Consider the following 12281-nt stretch of genomic DNA (forward strand, 5'->3'; position numbering starts at 1 on the left):
CTGCGTTTTTTTTTAAATAGGAACCCCCATTTTTTATTAGATATTCGTGTAGTGCGTAAAGAAATATGAATGGACCACTTTTTCCGCTTTGTGATAGATGGCGCTGTAATAGTCACAAACATACGGCTCACAATTTTAAACGAACAGTTGGTAATAGGTAGGTTTTTTAAAATAAAATACAGAACGTAGATACGTTTGAACATTTTATTTCGGTTGTTCCAATGTGATAGATGTATCTTTGTTACCATTTCTGAGAACGCATGCTGTTACAGCGTGATTACCTGTAAATACCACATTAATGCAATAAATGCTCAAAATGATGTCCGTCAACCTCAATGCATTTGGCAATACGTGTAACGACATTCCTCTCAACAGCGAGTAGTTCGCCTTCCGTAATGTTCGCACATACATTTGCAATGCGCTGACGCATGTTGTCAGGCGTTGTCGGTGGATCACGATAGAAAATATCCTTCAACTTTCCCCACAAAAAGAAATCCGGGGACGCCAGATCCGGTGAACGTGCGGGCCATGGTATGTTGCTTCGACGGCCAATCCACCTGTCATGAAAGCTATTCAATACCGCTTCAACCGCACGCGAGCTATGTGCCGGACATCCATCGTGTTGGAAGTACATCGGCATTCTGTCATACAGTGAAACATCTTGTAGTAACATCGGTAGAACAAAACGTAGGAAATCAGCATACATTGGAGCATTTAGATTGCCATCGATAAAATGGGGGCCAATTATCCTTCCTCCCATAATGCCGCACCATACATTAACCCGCCAGGGTCGCTGATATTCCACTTGTCGCAGCCATCGTGGATTTTTTGTTGGCGAGTAGTGCATATTATGCCGGTTTCCGTTACCGCTGTTGGTGAATGACGCTTCGTCTCTAAATAGAACGCGTGAAAAAAATCTGTCATTGTCCAATTTCTCTTGTGCTCAGTGGCAGAACTGTACACGACGTTCAAAGTCGTCGTCATGCAATTTCTGTTGCATAGAAATATGGTACGGGTGCAATCGATGTTGATGTAGCATTCTGAACACCGACGTTTTTGATTCTGATTTTTGCGCAATTTGTCTGCTACTGATATGCGGATTAGCCGCGACAGCAGCTAAAACACCTACTTGGGCATCATCATTTCTTGTGGGTCGTGGTTGACGTTTCACATGTGGCTGAACAGTTCCTGTTTACTTAAATAACGTAACTATCCGGCGAACGATCCGGACACTTGGATGATGTCGTCCAGGATACCGAGCAGCATACGTAGCTCACGCCAGTTCGGCATTTTTGATCACAATAGCCATACATCAAACGGTCCATTATAACACGGGTAATGTATCTCGAAGCAAATAGCGTCCGCACTGGCGGAATGTTAGGTGATACCACGTACTTACACGTTTGTGACTATTACAGCGCCACCTATCACACACCGAAACAAGTGGTCCAACTAAAACATTCATATTTCTTTACGTACTACACGAATATGTAATAAAAAATGGGGTTCCTATTTTAAAAAAACGCAGTTGATATTCGTTTGACCTATGGCAGCGCCATCTAGCGGGCCAACCATAGCGCCATCTGGTTTTTCCCTTCAAGCTGGACGAGTTTCGTTCTTTGTAGTTTTTTCGTTTGATGCTTATTTCGTGAGATATTTGGCCCGAACGCTATCAATGGACCACCCTGTATATGTGCGAACAGTGTAGTACAGGGGAGGTGGTGCTACGATTCGGGGGTGTTTTTCGTGGTTATGCTGTTATCCCTTTACAGCTCTTAAGATGTTGAAGGATGTGAATATATTTTGCAGAATTGGCCTGGAGGCCCCATCCGGGAGGGTTCGACCGCCAAGTGCAAGTCTTATTTCAGTCGGCGCCAGACTGGGCGACTTGCGCGCCAGTGGTGAGGATGAAATGATGATGAGGACAACACAACACCCAGCCCACGAGCGGAGAAAGTCTCCAACCCGGTCGGGCATCGAACCCGGGCCCGCTTGCACGGAAGGCGAGCACGTTACCACCCAGCTAAGCAGGCGGACATTTGTGGACTGTGTTCAGCAGAGAAACAGGTCGCAGACAACGACTGGTTGTATCAGCATGAGAAAGCATCCTGTCATAAAGCAGCATCTCTGAGTAATGGTTTGTGGACAATAACATTAATGAAATGGTCTGGCCTGCTCAGAATCCCGACCTGAACCTAAGGGAACATCTGTGGGTCGTACATCATTGCATGAGTCCTATTGTTGATCACTGTAATCACAGCCCGTACTGAAGATGCGTTGCACAAGACTAATGTATCCGTTCGATTCATGTGCAGCATATCCTGAATTTAAAAAAAAATCCTACCCGAATATAAACTTTTATGGCACAATCTTGTTGTGCCATTTCTTGTGCACAAATAATTTCATCGACACACAAATTTATAGGTTAACATTCTGATTCGATTTTCCGCTCTATACAAACTAGAGTAATTAATCTTTTGACGAATACTTACTAGGTCTGTGCAAAAAGAAACTTGATTACATTAGTTTATTGATTTACGATACGGCAATAGGAGCGATGCAACACTTTGAGAAACAAAATTTATTAGGAAATAATTTGAGCCTCCTTTCCTAAAGGCGATTTTACCTTTATACGAAGCCTTACAAAACGCAGCCTGTGAGAATGTGTTGCATTGGCGATGATCCTTTCCAGCGTTTAGGTATACGGCGGTTGAAATCCCCCTCCTGCCATCCAAATTTAGATTTACATTTTCTTCCCTAAATGGCGTAAGGCAAATGCTGGGATGGTTCATCTGTAAAGACGTGTTCGATTTCCTTCACAACCCGAGCATGGGCTAATGACATATTCGTTGGCGGAATGAGGATCCCTTTTCTGTCTCCCTTGTGTTGTCTGTTCATCGGTCTGACCACACTGCACTTTTATAGTGGCCACACTTGCTTCTACCGGTGGTAAATCGTGTGAGACGGGGACCTGGGACAACGAATTGTTTCTGAAGTATTATTCATGTTTTTTTTTGGGATGCGGCTCTCTTTGAAAACAATGTTTCTGTCCGTAAATAGAGATACCACATTTGGAGGAATTTAGAAGGATTTTTTATTTTTCGGACGCTTTTGCCACTCACTGTGACTCCTGTGCTCTTCCTTCTACGTTGTATACCATAATTTTATTTCTTCTTATTATGCTTTGAGCATGCTTTCGCGCTTATTTGTCCAAAATACGTTGACTGGTGTCACCACACTCTTCCCCTGCTGGCTTATCAGCAGCTATGATAACAAATTTTACGCAGGTCTGAAACCGGAACATCAGCCATTTCACTGATGCTTCGAAGTTTCTGCGTTTCTCTCTTCCTCTTAGACACGGAACTTCGCATCGGTGCATTCCCCTTCAAGTCTTCATTTCTCAATAATCGCTGCAGTTCGGGAAGACAACTTCGCTCCTCCGCCACTGCGCTGGCAGCGGGCGAGGCAACCAGCTTCTCACGGATGCCACTACGCGGCGCCACCGACCGGAGTGCCGCGCTTTGATATGCTGACGCGGTGATTCAAACGTTCGGCACCTTTTTGAGCATACCACAACTGTACAAGATTTCTAACGGGCCAGGCTAAATTATCTTTTTATCGGTTAGAATAAAAATTGATAGTGTTATATTCAGTGTCAGCGGTTATTTGTGAAACTGGCTCCAATGACGGCATTCTCATTAATTTTTGAGGTACTACGAGAAGCAGTGAATGAAAACCTTTATTATAAAATGAAACTTTTGCTTTGCAGAAGAGTGTACAATATTGTTACATTACCTGGCAGATTAAAACTGAGTTCCTGAAAAGGACTCTGACATGGAACCTATTCTTCTGTGCGCAATGAATGTTCTGGATACCTTAGTCGGTAAGAGCATATCCCGCGAAAGGCAGAATTCTTGGTTCGAACCCCGATGGGATATACAGTTACAACTTGCTAGGATGTTCCAAGACAGTTCACATTCTCCATTTTCAACATAGAGTTTTTTCAATTATTTTCACTTTAAAGTTTCTGCACTTCCCTACCACAATAGATATATTGAAGTCTTCCTATGTGTTGTGGGAAAAAATGTGTACAGTCTATAGCAGTCGTGTTTCTTTGTCAAGCAGTACAACATCGTTACGGTACAGAATGTACAGAGAGAGACTAAACTGGGAACCCGATGAGGTTAAAAGCCAGATCGCTACCTTTCTCTACCAGTCATACCAGCGACAAGATCAAGCTCTGAATGAGTGGTTGATGACGCGCGATTGGGTGCCAGAACTGGTAGCGCACTGCGCGGGGAAAACAGGGATACCGTTTTCGAATCCTTGAGCAGCCAACAGTTTTGACTTCTTAGTATTAGATTTGTATAATTTACGGGATCTATGGATAAGTGACGTTGTACCTTGAATTTTCAGAAAACAATCTGCAAGTAATGAAGAATTTTTAGCGTGTCATAGATGGATCACGATTCTATTCGTTGACTGCTCGTAATGTTGTTACTGACGAGACTGTGCCGACTCTCCTAGGCACGCCTACCTCGTCCCTTTTTTTTAAAACGTTGTAAACAGGGTCAAAGTAAATTGCTAACCTTCCGTTGCCCACAATCTTCTAGAATCCTTGGTCAGTTTCAGAATGTCGTAAAAATATTTCGATGTGATACACTGATTCTTTGATATCATCGTAACACCGTTTCTGGCACTGATCATTTTATCATTTAAGCAAATGAAACAAATTTTGTCAAATGAAAAAGTGCGTCTTACATTGTGTTGAGAAAATTTTTCTTGCCGTTTACTTAAAGTAGTAAGAGTATTTTCTCATTTAACTGTTTAAGTTACAAAACTGGATATGTTGTATTGTTTTCAAATAAACTGCTTTGTTTCCTTTCGTCATGTTATGACCGAGTTATTGTTCCTTGGTCACCAGATGTACTTCACTGAAATTTTTCCTGATCGGTTAATTGGGAGAAAAGGGCAAATGTTAACTCCTTGTCTTTAAGAAGTTAAAGAAACAATGCAACAGATGAAAAAAGCCCGAATTCTGAAAAAGATTGGCTCCTGTTCTGGGAAATTAAAGCGCTCAGAGACATGTGACGAACTTGCGTGCAACAAGATCGAAAGTACGATATTGCATGGCCTGTGTTGTTAAAAAGAACGATGCAGCCTTCCTTCGGACAAGCTTGCATATGCGAAGCAACAGGCACTGCGGCGACTACAGCTGCTATGAAGTACGTGAAATGCATTCGCAGTTGCGAGTACGAACAACCGTCAGCTGTATGAAGAAATGACGTCTGTGAAACTGTGTGCCGCGCCAGGACTCGAACCCGGATTTTCTTCTTTACGCGAGCCGTCTCCTTGCCCGTTTTGGCTACCCGTGCACGATTCACTGCCAGATCGAGACTTCCGTACGTCGTCGTTCCTGCGTCACAACCTGTACTCATACGCACAGTATGTAATTCCTGTACAAGGGAGGACACTTTAATTGAAACTCGCTGCCTGTATCGCGGGTATGTACGATATTGTGCGTTGTTAATGTTTCTTCGAACATGCGTGCAGTTGAGTCTGATCGTCGAGTAGGCAATCATATGGTGTATTTCTGCTGATAAGGATTTCAGTTTCTTCAAGAAGGTCAATCAATCATCGTGCCTTTGTTGGCAAAGTGAAGTATTTGGAATTTCTGTTCTGTGCTGTTTGCAGAAAGATTGTGATGGGCAAGATGTACCCCAGTGATGGCTTTGTTCAGGTATTTGTCCATACATCGACTATATTACGCGCAGACAAAAACAAGTAACGTCTATGAGCAAAGTGTGCCGTATCTTCGTATGAAGAAATTTGTGATAAGCAACAGTTGTATAGCACATGCAGGATGCTGACAAACTTTCGTGACTACGGTATATACGAGTTGTGCATATCCTGTGAAAAGTGAGTGATGTATAACCAACTTTCTTTGACAATCGAAGCTAATAGATGGATATTAATAACAAAGCCGCCCATACTATTCGCAGTAAGTTCAGAATTCATTTTAGGATACAATCGGCATGTGAACAATTTTCATGGTGATACGTTAAAGCATGTTCCATTTTCTTGTCACATAGCCAGCACCCAGCATTACGCTTTGAAATAGTCATGTGACCTTTTGTGCACCATATGACGATGGGCCTGAAAATGTTCGAAAGCCGGTTTATGAAGTACATATCTATTTTAAAAAAGTGTCTGTCTGTAGTTTTTCTCTATTTATATTAAAAATGTATGTTTAAGCTCGTCCATGTTTTATAAAATTACTGAATCCCTCAAGAGTTGTTCCAGCCATCAGCGCAAGAAAAGTTGTTTTTGATAATGTCATTAAATCAGTGCAACGTACTGATTCTTATATCTTCAGTTTTCAGCACTCTTTCTGACACTGAATTTGTACCAACTTCCGACTTGAAAATCTGAAGTTTTAATTACGTTAAACACATTTCAGCAGAACAATTTTGCACGCACTGTTTCCTAAGAAAGGAGGGGGATGAGGTACGCTAACGGAGCGTCTGAGCTTCCTGTGTCTAACCCGCTTCATGGCAGCCAATAGCTGTTACAGACTGGGCGTCGTGACGGCTTCCAGGGACAATGAAAATTTGATTCTGTATATTTCAAATAATTATCGACCGAATTTAGAAACTTAAACTGCTGTCATAATCTAATCATTAAGTTGAAAGTTTAACATTATAAACAACTGTTACGGGTAGGAACTTTGTATGTATCTTGAAAGAGGCTAACCACAGCGCACAAATGACCCAGACTGTACGCACAATTTTTATCGTCTACGAAATTTTTTCTCGCCGACAGCTTCCACGAACTGATGAAAGGAAAAAAAAGGTTATTGATTACCACAATTTCGCTGTTCATGCAGTAAAACTTCGGCATTAGACATGGCGTTTTAATTTATTATTTCTTTACTGCCCACCCTATTCGCAACACAGTTTGTAGAGAGTATTCACATACATCACTCAGTGTGCGTGGAACATTATGTTGTACGACCCACGGTCCAGGAGACATGACGCCATAAACAATGAGATACGCGAAAAAGAAGAGCGCAAACTAAACGGATTATACTCATCCACTGTTCCATCAGACTTTGGACGTAATTTCACACCTTTTCTAAACTATTTGTCGTTTACGTGATTGACATCAAATATTAACATATTAACAGATGTGTGAAGTAGTCAAAAGTTTGTACCCATTTGATACCGAGTGGTTGCAATTAAACCGACGACGCTGAGAGTGCGGCAGTGCGGGCTGTATACGTTGTAGGAAGCCGACGCATCGCAGGTGTGCTTATTAGCCGGGGCGATCGCAGGTATACTGGAAAAAAAAAGTTTGCTTAATGCTACCACGTCGAAATACGGCGCTGTAAGCAGACATAACGTGAAATGCTTCTGTTTTGACGTGAATATGCTGGTTGTCTCTCGGTGACGGATGTTGATTTCTTTAGTGAAGTGACTGTTGGTGTAAACGATTGAGGAAGTTGAAGTTGTGCGTATCATACGCAGTGGCTGTTTAGAAGAAAGACTGTGTACTCCTGGCAAAGTAGTTTGATCAGAACAGCAGCAGTAGCGTCGCAGCATGGTGGGAGTATCGCCGATCGAAACAGCTGCGAAGAGGTCCCACGCCAGCCAATGGGCTAAACAATATTATGACGAAATTAGAAGGGACAGGTGAATGGGGTGGTGCAGCAGGGAGGGGGAGGCGGCGGCCCGGTCCCATGGCACTGTTGATGAAGTTTCTCTAGCTGTAGCCGACCGTGCAGCACATGGCCCCAATTCTGCACCCATCACTACTCGAGATGTGTCACAGGAGTGTCTCTCCCCTGGCCAACAGTTCAAAAGATATTGCGGCGCATTTTACACTGGTATTCCAAGAAGATTAAGAATATGCATGCGTGGAATCTTCGCATGGACAAGGTACATTTTACTGTGCATGTTGCTGTGAATGCTCTGAACTGTCGCATATGGGGTTCTATTCCGCAACATTGTGTGCAGGAATATCCGCTGCAACCGACTTACGTTGTGACCGTGTGGTGGTGTTTCACAAGCTCCTTCATTCTCGGTCCGTTTCTCTTCGAGGAAGCGACACCTCGCGGGCCAGCTAGCTGTACAGTGACATAGGCACATTGCGAGGACCGCCTTTTGCAACACGTTGATTCCAGCCTTGCAAGAATGCCACTGTTCCACACCACTATTTTCGTGCAAGATAGGGCAACACCACATGTCGGTTGCCAGGTGAAATTCGTGCTTCGACCAATGTTTCGCAACGACTGCATCATTTCTAGCCAATTTCAAAATGTGTGGTCTTCTTCATCCCCCGACCCTAACCCATGTGACTTCCTGTTGTAGGGACATGTGACAGGTCGTGTCTATCAGGCATGTATCCTGCCTCTTCCTGATCTAAAGGAGATCGCAGGACGACATGACATATTGCTCTGTTTTTTTCCACTGGAAATTCCGTGTTACAGATGCAGCCTGTTCCTCATTCGGAAGATCGTACTGAGCGCATGCAACATGTGAAAATATCCCAATAAACACGCCAGAATAACTTTTAACAGGTGTTTGATCATTCCTCCGCCATGCTGTGAGTGCTTCCAGCGCCAGATTTTCACTTGTTGGCAGAAATTGGAACTATTATTTTCCCAGCATACTCCGCTAGCGCACAGATTAATGGACATTCCTACGATATTGCAGCGTACTTCGATGTATACACTACTGGCCATTAAAATTGGTACACCACGAAGATGACGTGCTACAGACGCGAAATATAACCGACAGGAAAAATATGCTGTGATATGCAAACGATTAGCTTTTCAGAGCATTCACACAAGGTTGGCGCCGGTGGCGACACCTACAACGTGCTGACATGAGGAAAGTTTCCAACCGATTTCTCATACACAATCAGCAGTTGACCGGCGTTGCCTGGTGAAACGTTGTTGTGATGCCTCGTGTAAGGAGGAGAAATGCGTACCATCACGTTTCCGACTTTGATAAAGGTCGGATTGTAGCCTATCGCGATTGCGGTTTATCGTATCGCGACATTGCTGCTTGCGTAGGTCGAGATCCAATGACTGTTAGCAGAATATGGAATCGGTGGGTTCAGGAGGGTAATACGGGACGCCGTGCTGGATCCCAACGTCCTCGTATCACTATCAGTCGAGATGACAGGCATCTTATCCACATGGCTGTAACGGATCGTGCAGCCACGTCTCGATCCCTGAGTCAACAGATGGGGACGTTTGCAAGACAAGAACCATCTGCACTAACAGTTCGACGACGTTTGCAGCAGCATGGACTATCAGCTCGGAGACCATGGCTGCGGTTACCCTTGACGCTGCATCACAGACCGGAGCGCCTGCGATGGTGTACTCAACGACGAACCTGGGTGTACGAATGGCAAAACTTCACTTTTTCGGATGAATCCAGGTTCTGTTTACAGCATCATGATGGTCGCATACGTGTTTGTCGACATCGTGGTGAATGCGCATTGGAAGCGTGTATTCGTCATTGCCATACTGGCGTATCACCCGGCGTGATGGTATGGGGTGCCATTGGTTACACGTCTCGGTCACCTCTTGTTCGCATTGACGGCACTTTCAACAGTGGACGTTACATTTCAAATGTGTTATGACCCGTGGCTCTACCTTTCATTCGATCCCTGCGAAACCCTACATTTCAGCAGGATAATGCACGACCGCATGTTGCAGGTCCTGTATGGGCCTTTCTGGATACAGAAAATGTTCGACTGCTGCCCTGGCCAGCACATTCTCCAGATCTCTCACCAATTGACAACGTCTGGTCAATGGTGGCCGAGCAACTGGCTCGTCACAATACGCCAGTCACTACTCTGGATGAACTGTGGTATCGTGTTGAAGCTGCATGGGCAGCTGTACCTGTACACGCCACCCAAGCTCTGTTTGACTCAATGCCCAGGCGTATGAAGGCCGTTATTACAGCCAGAGATGGTTGTTCTGGGTACTGATTTCTCAGGATCTATGCATCAACATTTCGTGAAAATGTAATCACATGTCAGTTCTAGTATAATATATTTGTCCAATGAATACCCGTTTATCATCTGTATTTCTTCTTGGTGTAGCAATTGTAATGGCCAGTAGTGTACAACGTGCATTGCAGCACTCGGAACACAGTTTAATTACAAAAACCCGGTACACGGGAGCTGGACTCTTCAGAGAGTCGAGGGTTAAGTGAGTGTCGGAGAGCAGCACGGCACGTCGGTGGCGGCCGCGACTCACCTTCCAGTCAGGCACCTCGGAGAGGCGGTTGGCGAGCACGCAGCCGGCGGTGCCGCCGCCCACGATGATGAAGTCGTAGGGGGCGTCCGGGGGCGGCGCGGGCGCGGCCGGGGGCCGGCGTCGCGCGGCGCGCTCGCTGCCCGTCACGTTCCTGGCGACGGCGGCGTCCACCAGCGCCATGAAGACGGCGGCCAGCCCCAGCACGGCCGCCGGGCAGCCCGTCGCGTTCTGCACCTCGCGCTCCAGCGCCGACACCGTGGCGCGCAGCGGCGCCGGCACCACCACCGACGACCCGCCTCCGCCTCCGCCTCCGCTCCCCGTCTCCATGGCCTGCGAAGAGTCGAGCCACAGGCCTGTCGTCATTTCGTACACCGGGCTCTCACAATAATAAGACCACGTTTCGTGTTGTGTATCCAGGTTACTTACAATCGGGCCATGCGGAGTTGGCCGTCTTCCATTTTATTTATTTATTTATTTATTTATGCATTTATTTTACCTGGCAAGATTAGGGCCTTCAGACCCTCTCTTACACCTAACCAGGCATACTCAGATTCAACAAATTTCAGTTTTTACAGAACATTAAGGACATATAACATGTTATACAGTATTAATGTTACAGAAAAAAATTAGAGATTATAAAGGTAGTACAATGACAATTATAACAATCAAAAAATAATTATAATAATCAAGAATAATAATAATAATAGTAATGACTATGTATAGGAAAGTAAACATATTTTTTCTTTTATGAATGTCAGTCCTATTGCTAGTTGGGAATTTTCTCGTTATATTCTTGCAGCGTGTGAGTTATTCTCACCAAGCAGAGACATAAGACGATAGAATGGGGTGAAAGAGATATAGAAGAGGTAGATAGGTTAGAGGAAGAGAAATAGAATGGTAAAATTCGAAGCTATGATGGAGAGGAGAAAGAAAAAGATGAGAGGGGCACGACAATGGTGGCTATACCGTCCCTAATATGTAAGTCTTGAGTTCCCTCTTGAATGTTAAGTGGTTCTCGATAAGACGCAGATCACAGGGGAGCGCGTTCCATAGTCGTATGGCTGAGATGGAGAATGACACAGAGAAAGATTTTGTGTTATGTAAAGGTACAGCCAAGATGCTAGACGTATCCGATCTGGTATTGCGGTTGTGGAATGATGATAAGTGATTTTCTTCCTGCTTACAAGATTGGGAGCTTGGTACCGACATATGAGCTTCCAAAGCAATGCGACGTAACTCGTAAATGTAACGTAAAGAACCTGGCTTTCGATCATTACATGCAACAGTAGGCGAACAGCGGAGAAATGGTTCCTGTCGGAGCGCAGACAAAGCCAATATGTTCCCCTTTAAATAACGCCTTGCTCAACAAAAATTCTCTCCAGCACTACTTGAGACATTAGTCGAGCCCGTGCCACGTCACGTTGTGGCACTTCTGCATACTCACGGGGGCCCTACTCGATATTAGGCAGGTGTACCAGTTTCTTTGGCTCTTCAGTGTGTGTGTGTCTCTCTCCCACTGTCTCCTTTTTTCCCACTTCTTTACAGTAGATCACATTGCCACTGTCTATTCCGTCACACTGCCTCCTTCTCTCTTTCTTTCCACGGGAACAGTGTCCACTATATCTCCGCAGGTCAAAAATGTACGCACGTACTTAAAATTTCTGTCCATAACGCGCACTCCCCATACTTACGCCTCAAAATTCGCTGGTCTGGACAGGTCCAGTCCCGCCCCCCCACCTACCCAGGTCTTGGTCTCCACTCATCTGTGTTCTTAAATTCCATTGTCTTCTCCCTGTTTTCCTCCCATTGCTTCTGTCTCCTTCCACCTCTCTTTCTTTTTTACTGCCACTGTCTCTTACTCACCATAAATATCTCCTCCCACGGCTACTGTGTTCACCTACTTCTCTTTCTCTTTCGCTGCCACTTTCTCTCTCCCACCATCACTGTCTCCTTTCTGTTCCACCGTCAGTGTCTCTCTGGTACGCTTCGGCAAAAAAGCGCGAATATA

At 44.8% G+C, this 12281-nt stretch overlaps 1 protein-coding gene across 1 annotated transcript in view; it reads right to left on the reverse strand.

Annotated features, from left to right (window-relative positions):
* LOC126100709 (glucose dehydrogenase [FAD, quinone]-like) overlaps positions 1-10453 on the reverse strand; it is a 72381-nt gene extending 61928 nt beyond the window's left edge. Inside the window, exon 1 of the mRNA XM_049911329.1 lies at positions 10274-10453. Within this exon, the coding sequence (XP_049767286.1) occupies positions 10274-10453 (180 nt within the window). The remainder of the gene's footprint in view (positions 1-10273) is intronic.
* Positions 10454-12281: the final 1828 nt, after the last annotated feature.

Source organism: Schistocerca cancellata, chromosome 9 (assembly GCF_023864275.1).
Source record: "Schistocerca cancellata isolate TAMUIC-IGC-003103 chromosome 9, iqSchCanc2.1, whole genome shotgun sequence".
NCBI classification, from domain to species: domain Eukaryota; kingdom Metazoa; phylum Arthropoda; class Insecta; order Orthoptera; family Acrididae; genus Schistocerca; species Schistocerca cancellata.